Source organism: Ruditapes philippinarum, unplaced genomic scaffold (assembly GCF_026571515.1).
Source record: "Ruditapes philippinarum isolate M1 unplaced genomic scaffold, ASM2657151v2 ctg10086_1_1_1_1, whole genome shotgun sequence".
In the NCBI taxonomy this organism is placed as follows: Eukaryota; Metazoa; Mollusca; class Bivalvia; order Venerida; family Veneridae; genus Ruditapes; species Ruditapes philippinarum.
The window spans coordinates 4,538-30,782 of record NW_026858033.1 but is presented as its reverse complement, the minus strand read 5'-3'; the positions used below and the strand labels follow the sequence as shown (position 1 = coordinate 30,782).

The 26,245-nt window shown below is 32.7% G+C and overlaps 1 protein-coding gene across 1 annotated transcript; it reads right to left on the bottom strand.

The window, feature by feature from the left end:
• Positions 1-1,797: 1,797 nt before the first annotated feature.
• Positions 1,798-24,134, bottom strand: LOC132751878 (uncharacterized; the record flags this gene model as incomplete). Its single annotated transcript, XM_060742085.1, is given in 3 exon segments — positions 1,798-2,199; positions 3,967-4,080; positions 24,013-24,134. Coding segments are annotated over 2 exon segments (405 nt in total). The 3' UTR covers positions 1,798-1,870.
• Between the last annotated feature and the right edge of the window lie 2,111 nt (positions 24,135-26,245).

The window sequence follows — 26,245 nt, the reverse complement described above, 5'->3', positions numbered from 1 at the left end:
GTAATTTTGTTGTGATTAATGCTTCCGAGTTTTCACTTCGTTTCCAGATTTTTCTACCATCTACGTCATCTAAGCCCCATCCCCACCCTTTAATCAAAAGGGTATTTAGCTTTTTTTGATGTTGATGTTCTCGTGAAGCACAATTCACAGTTAGTATAATCAAATTAGGAATGTATATTCTTCTTTAAATGTCCATCAACCGAATTCCCTTTCTGTTTGAATGAAGTTTAAAAATCAAAGGCGTCACATTGTATTTTCATTCAGAAGCTCTTTTATTTTCACCTTTTATTGCAAATTTACAACAATAATAATATGTTTTCTATAGTCTCTTTACAACTATTATTTCTATTTTTATTTTATTAGCACAACGTTACTGTCAGTACGTTTGACAATTTAAATTTGTATTTATTTTGTAAAGATTTAATCTATGAAAGTTCATTTCAACCATGGGCTTTTTTTGCATAAAACCAATGACACTAATCCAGAGATTATGAAATGACATGCACTTTCAAAATAAAGCTATCTTGTTGACGACCTACATTTCGTTTTTTAGCAAATGACTTACAGATTTGCTAAAGTTATTACTGAATGTGCTATGCAATAATATATATAATCTAGCATCGCCTTTCCCTACAGATCAATGACAACAGTGCAAACGACTTTTATCCAAAAGCTCGATTTGATTTCATTAAGATTGAAAACTGATGAAGTGGTTTATTTCATGCTTTCCATGCAGTGTTTTTTTGTAATATATCAGATGATTATATTCTGATGAACCACTAGTGAAATTTATAAAATATAATTTTCACTGTAGCCGGACTATATCTGAATGTGGATGAAAAAAAGCATTACTAAATGGAATAACAGGCAGAAATAAATGCTGTCATGCGTAAATTTTGCTTCTTTAGGAAAAGAAAGTCGATGTCACCATACATCATGTTAAAAATATAACAAATTTAGAGAAAGTTTAACAAAACTATTATATTTCAAAATTGATGATGTGACGTCATGATGTGATGACGTCACAAAGGAAAATGCATGACGTTACGCGGCAAAATCAGTAAAAAATACTTAAAATCACTGAAAAAGCATGAAATAATAAGAAAATTTATTTGTTTTACATATAAGATTTAAATATATTTCATTCGTAAACACCAGCTATTATATTTTCAAGACTATTAAAAATATTGCATCTGGTGTTCACTTAGTGAAATTATATTTCAATCTTACTTGCAAAACAAACAAATATCCTCTATACAATGTATTAAGTTGCCCAGTTAACTGTTTCTCATGGCCAGTCACAATCCAATTCAATGTGCATTTTCATCCAATTGTTTTGTATGTTGTTTTTTTTGCATTACTCTTAACTAAAAGACCCCCTATTTTTACAGCGGCAAAGAATGAATATTTAAAGTAGAGCAGATCATTTTCTTAAGCTTTGCATGGTAAAATGGATTTCACTGAAGAAAAAAATGATAGAAACAACGAAGTTCGCTATCCTACTTTTTAATCTTTTTGATTAAAGTGCTCTTTTAAAAACTTTTCTTTGGGAATTAACTAAAAACTGCCAACATTTGCTAAAATTCTATGAGAAAGATTATATTTTTAAAGGTTTAACTATTCAAAAGTCCTACTCACTTGACTAACTCCGTGCTTCTTATTTTTATTAATAAAATTTCTATCATTTTCATATCGCAATCTTTAACTATTTTAGTTGTTATTCTATTAATAAAGTTGTTGTATTATGTTTATGATATGTTATGTGTATATAAACAAAAATCTTTTCATTAAAGATGTTTATTATAGATCTAAATAGATAATGTTCAGATACCAATGAATAAGCCTATAATTACATGATGAATGATGAAATTCAATATAATGAGTGTATTTGTTGTAGAAATTCTTGCGACAGGCTCACTGGTCGTGGTAGTAGTATCAGCAGTTTTTGCTGTAGTTTTAATAGTTCCCGTTGCTGAAGAGAGTCTGTCGCTTTGGTAGAAGTAGCGGCTGTCGATAAAGGTTTACTGGTCGTTTTCGTAGAAGTAGCGGCTGTCGATAAAGGTTTACTGGTCGATGTCGTAGAAGTAGCGGCTGTCGTTAAAGCTGTATTAGTTGCGGCACAGGTTTGGCAACATTTCGAAAAATCATTGGCGCAATGACTCTGAGTACAGTCAGTATATTCATCACCCCAAGGACAACCTGAAATAAACAATAGTCAACGAAACATAATACCATAATTTACCTATAATATCTTTTTAAACTCTATAGCAATTTTCAATAACACTAGTTTACATTTCACTTGTAAAATTTATTTACAACTTGTCGCAATCGCGGCATTAGGATGTGATAAATAGAGGATATTTGCTGAGTGTAAGTTCAATACTGAATTTATCGAACAAGTTGAATAAATACGAGTTGAATCCGAGCATATATTTTGATGTGACGATTGTAAGATCTGCTTACATGTATTTGCGTTTAGATTATGTATTGTAATCTTTTTTTTCTTCTTTTTTTTGTGAACAAGGATCTTTGCTCAAGTCCGAAAAATATAGATAAAATTAACATTTTGTTCTGTAACGTTTATTTATATTGAATGATTATACGAGAATATTTACATTACCTTAAATGAGAGGACACAAATATGGATAAATGTAATTATTTCTAATGGTAAACATTTAGTTTAATATATAGAGGATATTCAAGTTTTTTTCTGTAGAAACAGGAGTGTTATGAAAATAAAAACTTCCTCAGTTGCGGTAGCCACGAGTGAAATATGATAATTATTTTTGTGAACACGAGAATTTCATATGTCACTCGAGGCTGCGCCAACCGTGAAATACTAGTATACCTTTTGGTTCTTACTCGGTGACATATATTCAGATCTAACACTGAACTAAACAAAGGTTCTTTTCATTATATGCAAAGAAACGTTTAAACAGACATTTTAACCTAATGGTAAATGGAAAGTGTGCCAAATAATAATACAACGTGACGTCATTTACGACATCACGTCAGTAAGTTTGTTTTCCTCCCACAAGATGAAAATAAATCCTTTATTTATAGGAAAAACTTGAATTATCTGTTTATTATATACATTTTGCTCTTGTGACATTACAATTTGAAAGACTTTCCCTTGAATTTTGTATTCTGACAGAATTTAGAAAAAAACGTGTTCCAGCAAGACACCAGTGAAAAAAACGGAACATTACTTCACAGTGAAACATAATTTTTTCACAGTGAAAATATGGAAAATGAAAGACACATTTTATTTCATCAATATTTCTCAATATTTTCAAGTATATAATGAAATTTTATACAACTCGTTCAATAAATTCAGTATTAAACTTACACTTATTCAATTTGATGTTTACAATACGAATGCTGTCACAACACGTCACCTTAGTGAAGCAAGAGGTTAACTTTCTTTTAACATCAATTGGAGTTAATCCGTTTCAGCACTAATGTGATGAAACGTTGTGTCAAGTGTTTGAAACTGTTTTTAGAGATTGTGTAATCCTCATTTTTAGAAAGTTTCAAACACTATTTTTGATGAGTGAGACTAAATAAAGGATTGGAGCACTACACTAAATACCGTATTCCGGTAAATACCGGACAAGGCGCTTGAATCGTAAAATGCCAAAATCTTGCTTTTTTACGCAACGGAATGAACTTTAATAGGTCTAATTCATCTTTTCACACTGATTTATGTATGATAATGCATGAAAAATGTTAAAATCAGCGAAAAAAAACGATATTTGTCTATTTTGTGATCATGATTTCTGCAAGCGTCTAGAGGTACTGCTCCAAACCTGTATTGAGATCCATTTTTGATTGAGGAACGTTGCAATAACTTTTATAAAGACAAGTATCCTACTAATTACAGACATCTTAACATAGCTTAAAACAGTACGTTATAGAAAGGTTAAACGTAAATGCAAAATAGGAATGAGGTATAATTTGTTTTACCTGGAATATCTAATCGTATATCTTGGCATGTTTTACAGCAAACTTCAAAGTTATTTCGACACAGTTGCAATGACATTCCTACACAATATGACTTTTTATCTCCATAGTCACAATCTAAAATGAAATAGAGGATATTGAATAAGTGTAGTTTTATTCAACGAGTTCAATAAATTTAGTATTGAATCTACACGAAAATAATATTCTATTTATCACATATATAAAATAAGATCAGTAAATTGTTAAAATGAGTAATGCTTTTAATTACTCGCATATAGTGCAACGCTAACATTAGCGCGCCTTTAATAACGCTATGTTTCTATATAGTGCAAATGACGTCACGTCAAAGTGTTATTACACTTAGTGTAATATCGTTTTTATAAAATAGAGGATATTTGTTTAGTTCAGAGTAAGATCGGAATATATTTCACGGAGTGAGCACAAAAAGGTATATTTCACGAGTGGCGCAGCCACGAGTGAAATATGAACTTTTGGTGTTTACGAGGTGAAACATGTTTCGATCTTTCATTAAACTTAACAAATTTTCTTTTTATTTTATGCAAAGAAACGTTTAAAAAGACATTTTGACCTAGTACTAAATAATAATGCAACGTGACATCATTTATACGACGTCACTCATTAAGTTGGTTTCCAGTACTGTGAACGCTTGTTTTTCACTGAAACAATGTAACGGGCTCAAATATTCAAAACAGAAATATTATCAAATTGGTAATTTCACTTTTTATAACAGTGAAATCATCAGATTTTATTTCACTGATATATTTCTATAAACCAGCGAAAAGCATGTAATAAATGGCTTTATTACACTCCTGCGCCAAGGTTTATGTGATAAAGAAATTTATCAAATGCTTTTCGGTGGTTTATAAAAAATATATCAGTGAAAATTATAAAGGATATTTGTCTATTTCAGTGTAAGATCGGAATTTATTTCATGATTTCCAGTGTTTTACTGTAATATATCAGATGATTATATTCTGATAAACCACTAGTGAAATTTATAAAATATAATTTCACTGTAGCCGGATTATATCTCGAATATCATATCGAAATGGAATAACAGGCAAAAATAAATGCCGCCATATGTAAATTTTGCTTCTTTTAGAAGAGAAAGTTGATTGCATTATACATCATGTTATAAATGACAAAATCAGAGAAATTTAACAAAACTATCGGCATATTTTAAAGTTGATGATGTGACGTTATAATTGATGACGTCTTAAAGGAGAATGCGCGACGTTACGCGGCAAAATCAATAAAAAATACTTAAAACAATTAAAAAGCATAAAATAAAAAGAAAATTTATTTGTTTTACATATAATATTGAAATATATTTCATTTGTGAACACCAGCTACTCTATTTTCAATCAGTGAAATATATCGAGGATACTGAATGAGTGTAAGTTCAATAATGAATTTATTGCACGAGTTGAATAAAATTATATTATGCGAGCCTCTGGCTAGCATCATATTAATTTATTCAACGAGTGCAATGAATTCAGTAATGAACTTACGCGAATTTAATATTCTATTTATCACATACCCAAAATAAAGACCGTTTAAAGTGAAATAAGAGTCATTTTTCATTGACGCGCCAATAGTATTACATGTACGCTAACATTTAGCGCGTCTTTACACTATGTTTGTATAACGCTAATGACGTCAAGTCAAAATATATGCACAGCCGTGCAATACCATAATTACGGAGTCGCAAAATCGGCACGGGTGTGTGATAAATTTCAATCTTTCATGCAATGTATTTATTTTAAGGTACTTCTTCAGCCATTTTGTTAACAAATCTGATAAATAAATAACAATGGCGAAAGAAGTCCCTTAAAATAAATATGAGTTTTGACTCCACCCACTTTCATATTTATATTTCATATTTATTTTTTAAAAATATGAAATATATTTGACTGATATAGCACCATATTTCACGGGTAAAATTAAATAATAAGAGAATATATTTTTATTTGATTGAAATATGGAATATATTTTCACGAAACATGAAAAAATACCACATTTTTTCACGAGCCGGGACAGCGAGTGAAAATGTGTGGCACTTTATCATGTTGAGTAAAAATATATACCATATTAACGAAAAACGAAATGAAATTAGAATATAATCATCTGATATATTACAATAAAACACTGGAAAGCATGAAATAAATTCCGATAAACCACTAGTGAAATTTATAAAATATAATTTTCACTGTAGCCGGACTATATCTGAATGCGGATGAAAAGAAAATCATAACTAAATGGAATAACAGGCAAAGATAAATGCTGCCATGCATAAATTTTGCTTCTTTAGGAAAAGAAAGTCGATGCCATCATACAGTTCTGTTAAAAATGTAACAAAATTAGAGAAATTTAACATAACTATATTTCAAAATTGATGATGTGACGTCATGATGTGATGACGTCACAAAGGAGAATGCGCGACGTTACGCGGCAAAATCAGTAAAAAAATATTTAAAATCACTTAAAAAGCACGAAATAAAAAGAAAATTTATTTGTTTTACATATAAGATTGAAATATATTTTATTCGTGAACACCAGCTATTATATTTTCACTCGTGGCTACGCCACTCGTATGAACTTACAACTTCATTCATAACGGTAAAATGACGTCATCCGAAGAACGCAATTCGTTCATAAAAGGCACGCGGCAATGACGTCAATTAAAGCACGCGACTTGTCTAACATGGGGGTGTTAGAAAATGTTTCTTGGCACCGCTGTAAACGGTGGATAATCCTGTCTGACATGCATAAATATATCTTTTTTTATCTAAATAAAACAATTTTCACGATGGCACGATGGTGAAAGCGCGATGGCACGATGATGATGGCACGGTAGAGAAAACGCGATGGTACGATAGTAAAAAGGCGATGGTACGATGTTGAAAACGCGGTAGTACGATGGTGAAAGCGCAATGGTACGATGGTGAAAGCGCGATGGCACGATGATGAAAACGCGATGGTACGTTGGTGAAAGCGCGATGGTACGACAGTGAAAACGCGATGGCACGATGGTGAAAATACGATGGCACGATGGTGAAAATATGATGGTACGATGGTTAAAACGCAATGGCATGATAGGCGATGGTATAATGATGCAAACACGATGGCGCGATGGCGAAAACGCAAAAAGTACTATGATGAAAATGCGATATAGCACCGCGTTTTCAGCATCGTACTATCGCGCCATTGCGATTTCATCATCGAACCATCCCGTTTTCATCATCGTTCTATCGTGTTTTCACCATCGTACCATCGCGTCTTCACCATCGTACCATCGTGCATCGCGGGTACAGAAGAAATAAAACAATCCCTATTGTCCAAACGGAACACCGTAGATATGCAAGAAATAAATGTCGCAAGAAGTTTCTGGATATTAAACGAGCAAGTGACGTACATTTTATATAAACCTTATTTCAGTCGCACTCGTGGCCCAATTGCAAGTAATTCTGTGTAGAGCGTTATCAATTCACTGTTAAACTATGTACACTGTCCGAAGGACAGTGACATTGTGAACGAGAAATGCTTCTGTATTGATTTTATATACTGGAGGTAGGCTTTTGAACATATGAAAGGGATTTCACGAAAAGAAGCACACATGATATTTTTTTAACATTCCTTGTATGTTTAACTGTTTAAACTATAACTGCAGTGAGTTGAAACAGCAAGCCCCCAATTTCATATTTATTTTTAAATGAACATTTTGAAAATGTATTTATAAAGGTAAAATATGGTAAAGTGAATAATGAAAGTAAGTAACACATTACAAACTGCGCTTTCAGTCCCCGAAATTTACCAAAATAAGTTTCAAATATGCAAAAATAGTTCCTACGGCGTAAATGACTCAGTGAAAATATGGTGATAAAAACTGTAAAGTCAGTCATTTATCGTAAATAAATACTTCAATCTTGCACCTTTTTACCTTTCTTAAAATCTTATTACTTTATTCTCAAGTTTGATTTTTTCAAAATAATTTGGCTCATCAAAAGGATTGCAGCGCTAACAAACAGCTGAAAAGTGAGAACTGAAGATCACAAGGCATAATAAAATTGACCGATAATGGATAATGTCGCATTCCGTATTTGTGTGTGTGTGTGTGTGTTTTCTCTTCAATCTTCAATATATAGAGGATATTGAATGTGTGTAAGTTCAATACTGAATTTTGTGAGCCTCTGGCGAATAAATTCAGTAATGAACTTACACGAATTTGATATTCTGTTTATCACAGACCGTTTAAAGTGAAAAAGTCATTGACGCGCCTATAGTATAACGCTAACATTAAGTGCGTTTTTACACTAGGTTTGTTAAACCAAAAAGTCGTCACGTCAAAATATTTGCACGGCCGTGCAATACCAATTTTACAGAAGCGGCACGGGAATGTGATAATTAGGAGATATTGAATGAATGTAGGTTTAATACCAAAGTTATTGAACGTGGTGAATGCGAGCCTCTGGTGAGCATTATATTGTTTTATCGCATAAACCGCGGCGCAGGAGTGTAATAAAGCCATTTTATAACAAGAACCGGTTGAACCGGGTGATGCTCCCCGAGTAGGTTCTGGACACAGGAAAGTATTAAAAAAATGAACAAAGGGCAAAAACTCCAAAATTAGGCAAGGCGGAGTTATGTTTTTTGCACTGCACTTCTATTCAATGAGATCTATCAGATCTATCTATCTATAAAGTTTCCTGATGATATCAGAATTATGTCCCGAGTAAAATTCAAAGTGTAAAAATGAACAAAGGGCAATAACTCCAAAATTAGACCAGGCTTTGTTTAGGTTCTTTAAGCATTGCAGTTTTATCCAATTATATCTAGCTACCTACAAAGTTTCATGTTGATATCTCTAATAGTTTTAAAGTTATGTCCCGGACAAAAGTCAAAAAGTAAAAATAAACAAAAGGGCAATAACTTCAAAATAAGGCAAGGCAGTGTAATGATTCTTAAGCACTGCACTTCCACCCAATGAGACCTATCTATCTACAAAGTTTCATGTTGATATCTCTTATAATTTTAGTGTAATGTCCCGGACAAAGTTCAAAGTGTCAAAATGAACAAAGAGCAATAACTCCAAAAGTAGGCAAGACAGTGTTACAGTTCTTGTGCATTGCAAACCTACTTAATGAGATCTATCTACCTACAAAGTTTCATGTTGATACCTCTTATAGTTTTACAGTTATGTCCTGGACAAAGTTAAAAGTGTAAAAATAAACAAAGGGGAATAAATCAAAATTTAGGCAAGGCAGAGTTACGGTTCTTGTGCACTGCACACCTACTCAATGATATCTTTCTACCTACAAAATTTCATGTTGAAACCACTTATAGTTTTAGAGTTATGTCCCAGACAAAGTTCAAAGTGTAAAATGAACAAAGGGGGATAATTCAAAAATTAGGCAAGGCAGAGTTTCCTTTTTTGTGCACTGCACACCTACTCAGTAAGATCTATCTACTAACAAAGTTTCATGTTGATATCTCGTATACATTTAGAGTTATGTCCCGGACAAAGTTCAAAGTGTAAAAATAAACAAAGGGGGATAATTCAAAAATTAGGCAAGGCAGAGTTACTGTTTTTGTTCACTGCACACCTACTCAATGAGATCTATCTACCTACCAAGTTTCATGTTGATACCTATTATAGTTTTAGAGTTATGTCCTGGACAAAGTTCAAAGTGTAAAATAAACAAAGGGGGATATTTTAAAAATTAGGCAGGGCATAGTTACGGTTCTTGTGCACTGCACACCTACTCAATGAGATGTATCTACCTACAAAGTTTCATGTTGATACCTCTTATACTTTTAGAGTTATGTCCCGGACAAAGTTCAAAGTGTAAAATAAACAAAGGGGGATAATTCAAAAACTAGGCAAGGCAGAGTTACAGTTCTTGTGCACTGCACACCTACTCGATGAGATCTATCTACCTACAAAGTTTCATGTTGATACCTTTTGTTGTTTTAAAGTTATGTCCCGGACAAGAAAAGGGGACGGACGGACGGACATACCAATTTTTCAGGTTTATGAGCTTTTTCTATTGTTCTTTTCTTTTGTTTCCTTGTGGGCTAACTATTGTTTGCTTATGAGCTAACTATTATTTACGGAATGAAGTCCTTTGTTCTCTTTTGTTCCAGTGTACCGTTAGTTAGCTCATATACCTAAAATGTTAGTGCGGACAGACGGACGGACGGACAAGGCGGCGACTATATGCTCCCCCGAAATTTTTCGGGGAGCATAAAAACGATATTACACTAGTTTATTTTATGCTTTTCAGTGGATTACTGATTCATCCGTAAAATTATATTCTACCAATTCTAACAATGTCAGGCTGTTTAAAGAAAATCTAAAATGAAATTGACTTAAATGTCAAAAGTAATAAAAAGAAGAAAACTTACTTCTATTCATTCAAACTCCAATCACCAAATATCATCTCTAAAATTTTTTGTTTCATTTTAACGGTATGAAAAATACATTCCTTCCACATGCAAAACCGCTCTTGATGACATTTGGGCATATTTAAGTACCCTACGAGCAAAAACTGCCGTATGCTTTATGAAAACTTGAAAAGCAATGACAGCAATCAGCCCGAAGAATAAGTAAACAACCAATCGTTTGTGCGGCAGCCTTTGAACAATTCCAAGTATTCCATTTTCAAAGCCAGGTGTAATATTTTGTTTGTTTGTTTCTTTCATTTTACGCCTTTTCCCAACAGTATTTCAGTCATATAGGCGATTAGTTTCCTAACCATCGTTCCTGGAGAGTTACACCAGTACTAGACTACCTTCCTCCGTGCTAAACTACCAAAGCATCTTCCGGGGATTAAAATGAATAATATTACCGTCATTAAATGTTGATTGTCGAACTTATTTTTCAGCCCAAGACTTCTTGTATTAAATTTTAATGGAAAATTCCGACTATATTAATATTCTCAGCGGTCATTCAAGAAAGAATGGGTATGAATGCTTAGATGACGACATATTACAACTTTTTAAAGTCAGTGGTTTCAGTTAATATACATATATGTAAAAGAAACAATGAATTTGAGAGAAGAATCCGTACGTTAAAATTTCTCTCGCTTCGAATCTGGTGACGCGTATTTCAGATGAAGTACGGGACGAAACATCATGAAATAAAATCCTGTGTGCCAGGAAAATTGTGTAGAAGGTTATTTTATGTACCTTTCCACAGGAACATCACGAATTTCAGAAGAAAGGGAAAAACTTACTTTTCGGCTGCATCCGCCATCTTGTTTGTTTGGGTAACGAATAGCGTGATTCACCCCCTTGAACATACATTCATTCAATATCCTCTAGTTATTCAACAAATTAAATAAATTAAGTGTTGAATCGGCACGAATAAAGTCCGAGCGGGGTCATACAGCGAGGGCTGTAGAGCTCTTAGATAAAATGTATGAGTAGGATAAATTAAATAAAGTCACATTCAAAATTATATATCTAACGATATTTTTGACGTGATGTCATATGCGTTGTACAAACATGTAGCGTTAAGACACGCTAAATGTTGGCGTTATAGTTTAGGCCCGTCAATGAAAAATGTTACTTTTTACTTTAAACAGGTTTTATTTTTGGTATGTGATAAAAATATAATTATATCTGTGTCAGTTTATGCTGAGCTCTTCAATAAATTCAGTATTAAACTGACATTCTAACACTCCACGTAATTTTGTCGCTATAGACAAAAAAAGAAAAAACCGGTGTAAAACTGCCAATAAACACTCGTTAGGGGCAGCTGTTTTTTGTTCACCCTCAATTTTACACTTTACAAAGCCTTTTAAAGCAACGATATGCTAGAAATGTGTCCATAGATCACGGGTGCCCCCACACTCCACTGTTTTGCCAATCTTATGATTTTAGGTCAAATATTTTTAAGGCTACATGTGTCACAAGTTAAAAACTAAAAATCTTTTACTAAGTCAAGGGCAAGAACTTTACAAATACTGAATTAATCCACAAGCAAATCCCAAGGTGCATAAGTACATTGCTGATCAACATTCTTGTAAACTTTCAGACTACAGGTCAAATACTGTTTTACTTATGCGTGTACAAGTTAAAATTTGCAAATTTATACTAAATCAAGGGCAATAACTCTAACAAAACTGAAAAAAAAACATGCAAAAAACCCCTGGTGCATAGCGTCACAGTGATGTTGATCATTATTTCTGTAAAGTTGGTTGATTCTAACTCAAGCACTCGAGGAACAAATAACACAACATTATAGAACGGTTTTCACTAAGTCAAAAGCAATAAATCTGACAAAACATAATAAATCCACAAGGGAAATCCCAGGTGCACAACTTCACAGGCTGAGCAACATTCCTGTAAATTTTCATGACACTTGATCAAATACTTTTTGAGTTACGTGCGACACAATTTGAAAATCGTAAATTTTTACGAAGCCAAGGGCAATAACTCTAAAAATACCAAACATATCCACATTAAATTACACAGGTGCACAACTACAAAAGCTGATACACATTTCTGTAAAGTTTCATGACTCTAGGTCAAAAACAAGCTACATGTGACACATGTTGAAAATTGAAAATATTTACTAAGTTAAGGGCAATAAATCTAACAAAGGAGAATAAATCCACAAGCGAAACCCCAGGTGCACAACTACACATGCTGTGCAACATTCCTGTAAGGTTTCTTGACTCCAGGTCAAATTTTTTTTGAGATATGTGCGACACAAGTTGAAAATAGCAAATGTTTACTAAGTCAAAAGCAATAAATCTTAAAATACTAAATATATCCACACAAAAATACCCAGGTGCACAACTACACATGCTGATTAACATTTCTATAAAGTTTCATGATACTAGGTCAAATTCTTTTTGAGTTACGTACGACACAAGTTGAAACTTGTAAATTTTTACAAAGTCAAGGGCAATAATAAAATTACTAAATATAAGCACACGAAAAACCTTGGAGCACAACTACAAATGCTTATCAACCTTTTTTAAACCCTTTACCTCATATATACGCGAAACAACGCACTTTCGACCCCCCCCCCCCTCTTTTAAGGCCTCAAATAGTGAAATAATGTCATGTTTGGGCCCCAAACACATGTTTTCGTTTGAGAAATATTGTTAAAAAAAGTGACCACTTTTTCGGCGCGGCCTCCCAACCAAAAGATACATCAGGGTGTTGCCAGAAGGGGGATGTGTCACCTTTTGTTTGGGGGTTTGAAGGGGGCGGCAGTCCCCCTCAACGCCAGAAAAATCTTGGACTTGTGAGAGGCTATAATTTACCCCAGATCAATCATAACGTAACGTGTAACCAACGCTGAAAAGCATTTGACTCTTATCTTAAGCCATTAAGAAGTTGTAGCACTTTGAAATCAATTTTGATGGAAAGAAATCAACTCAAAATAGTGCTTTTTGGCAATTTTGAGATGTCCCCTCGTTGCCATGGTAACAGGAAATTTAAGCCTGAGCATGTTACAAAGGCAATGGTCCAGTCAACATTTGTGCCAAGTTTGGATAGTATTGAAGCAGTTTTTAAAGCTTCATAGCACTTTGAACTTGCAACGACTTTTCAATGAAAACAGTTATTTTTCACAAACTGCTTATGAAGTAATGGGATAAAGTTGCATGACTCTAGGTCAAATACTTTTTGAGCTACGTGCAACACAAAAGAGAACGGACGGATGGACGACCGGACGGACAAGGGTAAATCTAAATGCCCCCCTTCCCCAAAAGTGGGGGCACAAAAAGGATTCTTAATTTATATTTTCAGTTCTTATAATGTTTTCTTTTCATACAATACCGAAATAATATCTCACATACACAAACACCAAGGATTGGATCCAGTTATCAGTTAATTAATGAATATTTTGACAAAACGGCGCAAATCCTTAAGCAGCGTAATGACGTCATCCCAAGTATAAAACTCATCCATAAACGCTGACGTCATTTCAAACATACAAGAATGATAAATTGGGCACTGATGTAAACACAATTTATCACATAAACGCGGCGCAGGGGTGTAATGAAACGATTTAAAAAGACGATGTTACACTAGTGTAATAAGACTTTGGCGTGACGTCATTTGCGCTATATAGACACATAGCGTTAAAGCGCTATAATGTTAGCGTTACACTATAAAGGTGCCATAGAAAAATTACACATTTTAACAGTTTACTTTTCTTATCTTATATATGTGATAAAAAGAATATTATATTCGTGTAGATTCAAGACAGAATTTATTGAACTCGTTGAATAAAACAATATTATGTTCGCCAAAGGCTCGCATAATATGATTTTATTCAACTCGTTCAATAAATTTAGTATTAAACTACACTTATTTAATATCCTCTATACAATCCATTCCACGGCGTAAGTGTTTATTGTTGCAAACTTGATAATAAAAATATCATTTTATTCTTATTATTTCTTTTGTTAAATATTTTCTATATCTTAGCAACAGTAGGGTGTTAAATCAAACGGCGTTATAAGCAAATCGGCACCGGAAGTTATTTCCGCTTGAATAAATAACATTTATGATCTTCCTTATTTTATCTTGTTAGAATCGAAATAATATCGGTCTCATCGGTATTTATCGGCTGTTTAACACCGGTTTTCTCGTTTTGATGCGAAAAAATAACCACTTAGGCCTATTGCCTTCATGGTCAATTCCTACGCACCAAAACTCCAAACTGGTGTTAAATAGCCGATAAACACCGTTGAGACCGGAAGTAGTAGTTTTTCGCGCATGCGCAATTTGCGTAGGGCAAAAAGAGCCTTGGCCTACATAGAAATGTAGTATAAATTCATAGACAATTCAGAGTTAGTTTAAGGTAAAAATTAGAAAATCATACAAAATAGCTTTTAACAGAAACACAAAAGATGCCTTCATAGCTTTATGGCCAAAATTGCCCAAAAAGTGTACGGAAAAAACGATTTTTTAAGAATTCCCCATTACGATTACAGACCTGACATTGAATTTTTGTTGTAAAAAATGTGGAAATATATATTAGCAAATAAAGAAATCAATTTAATTGTTGTTGAAATCGTCCATATAAAAACTATTTTATTATAACATGTAACGTTATATAAAAAAAAATTAAAATCGAGGTTTATTATCATTCTGAAAAAAAGTCGGAACACGTGTTATAATGCAATTTTAGTTTTCAGTTTAGCTCATTTTATCCTTTATCTGACTTGACTGAGATGCCAAACAATTTTTTTTTAGGTCACATATATATTTAAATAATTTTTAAACTCTTGAGAAGTTAAGATGGATGGTGGAATAACACACATTTTGTTCGGTTCCTTGTAACACATGGAAATGCACGTCACGTACACTATTTGTCACTTCACAAAATCAATAAACATTAATGAGATTGTTTTAGATAAAAGTTACTTAAATTACGATAAATCATTTATATAGTTTTAAGAAATTAACTATGTCATGTTACTAAAACGACCGGGTTGATGATAAACTAGCTGGCAAATAACAACCGGTCACATGTCAACCTGTTTGACACTTACCGCCTTGCCAATCCATTTTCAAAGGAATACCAATTGTGTAATATTATGTAATACATGGGTAATTAAATGTGATTTTTAACAACCTGCTGTTTTAATTTAAATTACTGATGAAAATGTCACCAAATGATACCTTGAACAGAGGATTTTTGGTCGTTGAATTATAAGACCCGCTAAGTTTGTGTATCTGTTATAAATATCAATTCACGTTTTAAGTACTTAACGCTTTAATTCATCACAAAAAATCTGTTTTCTGAGTGACATAACTTGAAATAACGCCTTTTAAAGCCTTTAAGTACACTAAAATGTATTTTATCTTTATTGAGCTTTTGCCCTACGAAGTAAAAAGGTTAAAGGTTTAAATGTAAAATTTGACGATTTAAGAAAAGATTTTAATTCGCTAAAGGCATCAAATGCAAAATTGCAAAAAGAAAACAAAATTTTAACAAATACAGTGTCAGATTTAACGGCTTAAATTGCATCCTTGGAGACAAAAGTCGGTAATGCAAATGAACCTTGAAGCTCAGAGTCGTCGAGAAAATTTACTTTTCTTTGGGTTTCGACAAGAAAGCCACGAATCATGGGATGAGTCTGAAGCTAAAGTAAGAAATTACATATCGAATAATCTATAGATTGACGAAAACACTATTGAACTTGAACGTGCACATCGCTTGACAAAAAAGTAACCTCTCCTATAATTGTCAAGTTTATCAAATTCAAAGATAAAGATCTTATTCTACAAAAATACCGCCAAGTCCGACAGTCAAAAGCACGCAGCAGCGATCAACTAGGTTATGATTATATTCGAGTATCTGAAGACTTTACATCGCATACTAGGAAAATCAGGTCCAAACTTATTCCGTATATCGACATCTTCAAGAAGCAGAACAAAAGATCGTTTATTAGATATGATAAGCTGATTGTGGACGGTGTACCTTATATCTTTGACTTTGACAAGGATGATATTGTTCCCGAGAAATAGGACAGTGGCCAAGGTCTGAATAATAAACTGCCACATTTGAATATTGGACATGATGTTACAAATTCTGATTTTGACGTAAATTTCCATGTAATGAAATTAGGTGTGTGGAATATTTCTGGTTTATCATCGAAATTGACTTGAAGAAACGATATTTGTGATTCAACAGATTTTTTGATTATATTAGGTCATTTAGCATTATTGGTTTTGTAGAAACTTGGGCTAATAATTATGGTGAGTTTTCATTAACTGGGTATATATGTTTTGATGTTATTAGACCATTAACTAAAAATGCAAAACGAAATTCGGGTGGAATATCTGTTTTTGTAAAAAATATTATATTTCAGTATGCAGAAATTAGACAATTAAGATCCTCTATTCACAATATTTTATGGCTACTTGTTAAATCTAAAGTTAATATTTTTCATAATATGCTATTAGGTTTTGTTTATATTTCTCCAGAAAATTCGTCCATACATTCGAATGAGGCATTGTTTGATATCATCGAAAACGAGCTTGCTATTTTCAAAAGTGACTATCCGGGTCATTCAATTTTTGTTTTAGGTGACTTTAATGCATATACATCCACAAACCCTGATTATATTGTTATGGATGGTGAATTCCCATTGTTAAGTGATACTTTTATATTGAAGATACTGTTCCGCCACCTAGAGCTAATTCTGATGGTAAATCTATAAATAATTACGGCCAAAAATTGCTTCAGCTTTGTATTGCTACTGGGCTTCGTATTTGTAATGGCAGAATCGGTAACGATGCTGGCAAAGGTTGTTGTACATGTTATACTGATTATTCTCCTAGTCTTATTGATTATATTTTGTCTGATATGTCATTATCTGATTATGTCTTAGATTTTGATGTTGAAAACCGAATTGAATCTATACACATGCCCGTCTACATTAAAATTAAGAGCTCATCACAATTAGAAGATAAACTTTCTGAACAATTATTTAGTAATGTATCTGAAAATCTATATACTAAACTGAAATGGGATGAAAATAATAAACAACAATACATTGAAAAGTTAATTATAGGTCTTGACTATATGTATGACTATTTTAATTCTGCTTTAGATAATAATGATATACATCTAGCTATACAGAGACTAACAGAGTGCTTTTACAATGCTGAATCAAACATAAATAGAAATAATGGTGTTAATAATCTTAATACAAATCAGAAATGTCAAAAATGGTATAATTCTACTTGTAAACGACTTCGTACCAATGTTCTTCAGAGGTTAAGAGAATTTCGTAGATCACGCACTGATAATGCTTTAAACAACTACAAATTAGCTAAATCCGAATATCGAGAAACATGTCGTAAGTGTAAGCTAAGATATGAAGCTAATGAACGATCAAAACTTAACGCTGCTGCCAATTGTAAAAACCCGAACTATTTTTGGAATTATTTAAAGACAAACACAGGGCTTAATCGTGTTAATATAACAACTGAAGAGTGGTATAATTATTTTAATAGTTTATTTAATCCCGTTGTTAACAGTGAGTTTGATGATACCACAAACGACAGTGTAATATTTAATGATATTCTTGATTCCGCAATCTCTCCCTCTGAGGTCAGCTGGGCAATAGGTCAACTCAAATTAGGCAAATCAGCTGGTATTGATGGCATTAAAGCTGAGTTTATTAAAGCAGCCTCTGGCAGACTTATCCCGATTTTATGTTTGTTATATAATAAGCTATACGATAATGGTGAATTTCTCAACAATTGGTCAATCTCACTTATCACACCTGTACTTAAAAAAGGTAACCAAAACGATCCAAGCAATTATCGTGGAATCAGCTTACTACATGTACTGAGTAAAATAGTTACATTTATTTTAAATAGAAGGCTTGAGAAATGGTGTGATGCAAACTCTGTATTAGGTGAAGAACAAGGTGGGTTTAGGAGTGGTTATAACACTATAGATAATATATTTTGCCTGTGCACTTTTATAACCAAGTATCTACAAAAACCTCAAGGCCGTTTTTATACTTTATTCGTTGATTTTGAAAAAGCATTTGACCGCATTAATAGACAGGCTCTATACAATAAACTATGCTCAAATAATGTTAGTTCAAAGTTTTTAAAAATGATCAAATCGTTATATCATGATATTAAAGCAAGAGTTAAATCCCCATCTGGACTAACAGAAAGTTTTGAATGCCCGTTTGGTGTCAAGCAGGGGTGTACGTTATCACCATTACTATTTTCTCTATTCTTAAATGACCTTAATAATTATGTTAGTTATGGTTACCATGGTGTCTCATTAGAACTTAAACAAATATTCACCTTACTTTACGCGGACGATTTAGTTCTAATTGCCGAAACAAAAATAGAGCTTCAGAGAATGATTAATCGGTTAAAGTCATACTGTGATAATTGGAATCTAAAAATTAATCTCGATAAAACATAGGTCATAGTCTTCAGGAATGGTGGTTACCTGCGTGCTTATGAAAAATGGTTCTATGGCGTAGAAAAGATACAAGTAACGTCTTACTATAGATATTAGGGAATAGTGTTTTCGTCTAGATTATCATGGTATATGTGTCAAAAAACATTATCTGAACAAGCAAATAAAGATATTTTTTCACTTAAAACTAATTTATACAGATTCGGACAACTTCCTGTATCTCTATTGTTCAAAATTTTTGAATCAAAAGTACAGCCTATATTGACATATGGCTCTGAAATTTGGTTTTCTTATGAAGCTAAAGATATTGACATCGTACATAACAAGTTTTGTAAATATGCATTGAAATTAAACTGGTCAACTCCTAATAAGTATGTATATGGGGAGTTGGGCCGTTTTTCACTATATTGTAACAGAGTTCTTAAAGCAATCAAATACTGGTTTAGGATTCTAAAAATAAATGAAAATAGATTACCTTTATTATGCTATAAAGTCCAATACCGGTGGGCAGAAAATAACATTGATTGCTGGGCATTTCAAATTAGGCGTGTTCTTTTCATAAATGGATATGGTCATGTATGGAAAAACCAGGGAGTAGGAAAAATTGACTTGTTCTGTCGCGAATTATCTCAAAGATTGCGCGATATTGATGTTCAAACATGGCGGGAGGCTCTTGATTCATCTAGCAGACTGTTGTTTTATAAAAGTATTAAAATTGACTTTATAAGAGAATCGTACCTAGATCAAATTGAAAATTCATATTAAAGGTCGCTCATTATAAAATTAAGAGGCGGTTTACTGCCCTTGGGTTATAACACTGGATTCTTCAATAATATACCAATTGATCAAAGGATATGTCCTCTCTGTTTTACGGGCTTAGACGACGAATATCACATTCTCTTGATTTGTATTCACTTTAATACTATACGTAAAAACATTCTACTAGATATACAGGCCCCGTGTTCACAAACATTTAAGGATCTGGATCAAGATCAGGATTAAATTTAAAAACTCTATTAATCTTCATTGTTTATCCTCACAGATTAAATATCTAATATTAATATGATAAAACTGGACTTGCAATAGCAAGTATATGACATTTTAGAATAAATTTATTGTTATTTTTGCAAGATACGGGCATTTTACAGTTGATCTAAATATTGATCCTGATCCTAAAATTGATCCTTATTTTGATCCAAATATTTTTGTATTTTTATTGTTATTTGTTAATTTTATCCCAAAATAGTTTGGTTTATTTAATTTTACCCATGAAATATGGTGCTATATCAGTCAAATATATTTCATATCCTTTAAAAATAAATATGAAATACAAATATGAAAGGGGCGGAGTCAAAACTCATATTTATTTTAAGGGACTTCTTTCGCCATTTTGTTTGAAAAATCTAATAAATACAAAACAACTTTTTGTTGAATCTCGTTTTGAAAACTATCTAGAATGATAGAAAATGGTCTAACTAAGATAATTAATCCGAACACCAATATCTTTAATTCAGTCGTTAACGCTGTACAGATGTTTTTAGAGTTGTTTACGTGACGTCACAATGTAGCGCTAAATATCGCGTGCAAAAGAAAACAATAATTATATTATTAAGCGCTGTACAATTGCATTTGCGTAGCAAGCGGGTTCGTAAACCATTTTTCTTTGTTAATGAAATTAAATAAAAAGGTTATTTTTTCGTTTTTGTGAAATATGGTATATATTAAGCGCAGGCTGGTCTGGATTCATGCTGGTCGCAAACCCACTATGTTGGTTTTGTCGTGACGCGGCTCAAATGATCTACGAAATTCTCTTGATATCTTTATATATCTTTAAAAAAATTGATATGATGTCTACCATTGTTTATATTACAATATACTATGTAATCTATGATCATCTCATTGTATTTTACCATTGCTATTTCATGTTTGTTGTATTTTGTTGTATTTTGGGCCGGAGGCCTATATTACATAAATAAACTTTACTTAGTATGCGCATGCGCAAAATGCAACATACCTTGCTTTGGAAAAATCGTACTGTAAAAAGGTCTATAAAGTAACATTTTTTCCAACGTTTTCAACTGATTATGACTGACATAATACCGATTATGAGTTTGCAGCACGGTGCCGAAAACTCGCAATCATAATCCGCCCGCTGAACTCGAGTACGTGTAGAAACTGAAAAAATGACGTCACATTTAACGTCATCAAAACAACAAGCTGTAAAGTGAAAATAAGTTCGAATTGCTTGTTTTTATAAGAGAACTTTTTGTTGAAAGGGGTAGGTACGTTTTGGGTCGATTTTGGCCGTAACAGAAAAAAATCTTGTACTAAATCTCGTTACATGTTCTTTTGTATTTTTTTTGTTTTTAACAGAATATAAACATTTTAGCCTCGCATATTATGATGATCTGTTTTTGAACGATACCAAACAAACTTTGATTTAACACTGCCGACTTTTATGTGTTTGTACATTTGTTTATGTTTTTCTTCGTTTTCCATTGTATTATTTTTTATTTATTTCATTTTATTTATTTATTGTTTCAAACGTCATCTTAAAATAATAAAAGTAAGTTCTCCGCAGTGATCGCCGACAAATATCATATGAAACACGAATATATCCTGTATTCAAGACCTAAGTTTTTGAAGATTCAAAATTATTTGTTTCGTATAAATTTTAGCTGTATTGCATGCCGTGGAAAATAAAAGACATGGCAAAATCTATATACCGAGTACATAAACATTAATAAATATATATAAAATCTAACACGTACGTGCTTTTACAAGGTGGTCTCCGTTTTTAATGTAATGACATTTTGGCAGGAATTCAAGGGAGGCTTAACATTTTACTAATTCGGCAGTATGAAAGTAACTCGATTGTATTATTTATCAAAAGCGATTTTGAAAAATTCTTATTTTGAATATGATAAATAATATTTATATTTAACGGTGCAAAAGAAACGTAAAAAAGTCTAACAAATACCAAATTATAGGCCGATTCTGGTAATCCGTCGCCGAGTCCGATAGTATAGCTGTAACTTTCCGATATTAAATATCTTGTTTTATTAATAAATGGTGATTTTATTAACAAAAATCTTTTTACATATCATTGACATCGTTTTATATTTAATTAAAGATGCAAGGAAATTGGTTAAAAGTTCATAAATAAGCAAAATACAGGCCGGTTTCGGTAATCATTCGCCGATTCCGACATTGTTCCTGTTTTCGCCGCTTAAATATTTTTTCACTGTTAACTTAAACCGATTTTCTTTTCACATTTTTTTTTGGAGGTCAATCATAACGTTTAAGTTTTATAAAAACAGGCAAACAAATATTATTAAAATGCATCAATAATAAATAACCAAATCACAGGCCCTCGACGAATCCGGCAATATGGCAGTAACTCTCCGTTTTTAGAAGTGATGTGATTTACAAAAATCTTTTGACATATCATTGGTAATGTTTATATCTTATAAAAATGAAAGAATATTTTTTAAAAGTTCATTAATAACAAAATTACAGACCGATTCCAGCAAAGTCCCCACCGATTCCGGTAATTCGGCCGATTCCGATAGGTCAAGTAACCAAGGCATAATGTGTAAGATCAATATCATATAATAATAATAATTATAATAATTCTGATTATGATGATGATGAAGCTGATGATGATAATCAAACACGTGCATACATATAAGTTCTGAACTTTACTAAATAGGAAATTACATAAGACCACTAAATAAAAAAATATTGTCATAGCGGTTGTATTACGAATATGTGCCTCTTCGTACAAACTTCTTATAGATTTCGTTGGTTAGCCCTTTTAAACTGAAGAATGTCCAGCGACGAAAATTTAAATATGAACTTGTTAAAGTAATAGTGTATTTTATAAAACAGCAGTTACTGAACACACTTCTTAAATAGGGTAAGTAAATTATATAAATAAAAGAAATTGTATATGTCTTCTTTTTCGTCTGTTTTGTTGATATACTTCACAGTGACTAATTATTTGTGTCTGCAATCGTAATTGAACGGTAGAAATGTACATCAAATGTATCATCAACTCCTGTGCATTACACGATAAACAATTTAGAAAATACGTATGCGTCATTATATTTTAATGACTCGAAGCGATGCGTTGATGAATTCAAACTGTAGTTTTTTTTGTTTGTTTGTTTTTGTTTTTTTATAGGTTTTTTGCTTTTTGATAGGTTGTTTTAATTTATTATAACTTTTTTGCCTTAGCAGATATCTGACTCGATCTTGCTTCCTTTGTTAGAAATATAATTTAATTTTGGTATATCAAATTTTGCCGATGGGCAAAAATCGACCTAAAACGTACCTAGCCCTTCAATGAAAAGAATTATGAAAATAAAAAAAAAATATTAAAGTCAGGCCATCCATTGTTTAAAACTAAACAAAATTTGGCAAAAGGCAACATAATGATAATGCTCAAAATGAAAAGATAAAAATCGTCCTCTGACATTGACTAGACCATTTGAGCATAAAAAGTACAAAAAATGATATCCTTAGCAACAATAGCTGTCACAGGAGATAGCGAAGCTCGACATACGAAATACTGGACCCATGGAGTAAGGAAGACAAACCTATGAAAGAAAACTCAATTATGTATGATTAAGTATTAAATTAAATAGTAAAAATATAACATTTGTTAACATAAATTCAAAGTTCAAGGGAGTTAAATCTGAAAATAGTCTAGAGTTATGAACCTTGTCACATAAGTTGTGGTTGATAATAATGTACATATATTTGAAGTATGAAATTGATCCCTTGAGAAATAAAGAAGTTACAGTAAAAAATAGTATTTTTTAAGGAAAATTCTAAGTTCAAAGGGACATAAATCTGAAATATTGTAGCTACAGTTATGAACCTTGTCACATAAGATTTGGTTGGTGATAAGGAACATATATTTGAAGTTTGAAGTTGATACCTTAAGAAATGAAAAAGAAATAGTGAAAAATATTTTACTGCACCAAAACTTTAATCTGAAATCTGGACGCGACCGCGATTAGGACAGCTCTCCATATTCTTCGTATAGTCGAGCTAAAAAGGAGTTATATATTGAGGAAATTATAGCATAGACATACCTTTATACGCCGTGTTAGTTTTCTTTATAGCTTCACAAGTAGCACAGCAGTGTTGCCTGGTCGGTTCATGGTAACAATTGTAAGTTGATGCAGGAGATCCAAGAAGATCGGAACAACTCAATGTCTTTTTCGGAACAATGTAAGGGGTATCTCCAAATGGACACGCTTCTGATCAACAAATGTGTTAACTTAATAGCTAGAGATATACATGTACGCTTGTCAACAATATGGTACCTACTTCACTGTAAAGGACATATTAGAACAAAAATCAACAAGGTAATTCGATGTTTACAAAAAGCAGCCGTTGACACAAAACAGCCACTACGGCTGGTTACAGTGAGCACCGAAACAATGCGAAGAAAGACAGTTCCCTTATAAAACTCTCATTGCCATCTCATTTTCAGGAAGCTTTTGACGGATATTTAGGATTCTTATTTTTCTATTATTATCTTGTTTTCTTTGGAATGTAGGTTTCATTTCACTATACAAAAAAACTGGATTATCTAATTTCTTTTTGTAATGACAGAATGTATTCGAGACTAAGTTACAAGCTTCAATTACTTACTTTATTGGTAATAACGGACAGTGCGATATCTCAGATTTATAGCATAAAATCAGCTATTTTTTCCTCTTTTGCCCATGTTATAACGGGACCAAAACCATGTGTTAACATAGTCACGCGCTCTTGTTATAGCCCGGTTCTACGTATGCACAATACATACTCGTACAGGGCCCAGTAAACAAACAAAAAAAAAATGAGGATCTGGCCTGTTATTGATTCTAGGGCCTTAATCACAAAACGGCGAGCAGCACACAAGTAACTATGCCGGAAATACGGCGTATAGACATCGCCGCTAATCTTGGTTGTCGACTTTTCTAAGAAACGGACAGTTGTCAATGTAAAAAAATATCTATCATTCTAAATAACCCTCCGATTAATTTACAAAACAAGATAACTCATAACGAATTTGAGAAAATGTTGTTTTATTAATGTTTATATTGATAAATGCTCTTTATATTTCTTTGAGAGAATAATGTTTAGTGCCTGATTTTTTTAGCTCACCATAGCCGAAGGCTCAGGGTGAGCTATTAGTATCAAAGGGGGGTACTCCGGCGTTCGTCGTCATGCGTCAACAATCGTCTTCTTTTCTGAAACTACTGGTCAGATTTACCTCAAATTTGGTCTGTAGTATCCTTGTGACAGTCACACTTATATTTGCTCATGTCATTTCAATTGGCCCCTTTTAGGGGTCAACAGAGCTAAAAATAGAAACACCTTTAAACATCTTCTTCTACAGAACTAATTGATGGATGATCACCAAACTTGGTCTGTAGCATTCTTGAGTAGTCTTTTATTAATTTTGCTCATATTAATTTGATTGGCCCCTTTTAGGGGCCGCTATAGCTAAAAATAGAAAAACCTTTCAACGTCTGCTTCTGCAGAACTAATCGATGGATGATCACCCAACTTAGTTTGTAGCATTCTTGGGTAGTCTTTTATCAAGTGTGCTCATATCAATTTGATTGATCCGTTTTGGGGGCCGCTATAGCTAAATATAGAAATATCTTTAAACGTCTGCTTCTACAGAAATAATTGATGGATGATCACCAAACATTGTCTGTAGCATTCTTAGGGAATCTTTTATCAAGTGTGCTCATATTAATTTGATTGGCCCCTTTTAGGGGTCGCTATAGTTAACAAGAGGGCCATGATGGCCCAAAGTCGCTCACCTGTATATAGGCCCCCGGAGCGGGGCCAGTTAAAACCCCAGGGCTTTTATTTAAACAAACTTTGTAGACACTCGCTAGAAGATGCTTCATGCTTTATATCTAAACTCTAACACGGAAAACTATAAATAGAAACACGCAATTCTATAAATAGAAACACGCAATTCTATAAATAGTAACACGCAATTCTATAAATAGAAACACGCATTTCTATAAATAGTAACACGCAATTATATAAATAGAATCACGCAATTCTATAAATAGTAACACGCAATTCTATAAATAACACAAACAATAATAATAAATAAATGTTGTTGTTGATGTTGATGATGAAGATGATGATAGATTGTATATATATATATACATACATATAAATATACCATATAAATATACATGACCCCCGGGGCGGGGCCAATTTTGACCCCAGGGCTCTTATTTGAACAAACTTGGTAGACATCCATTCGAACATGTTTCATGCTAAATATCTTAGCTCTTGCTCTTTGCA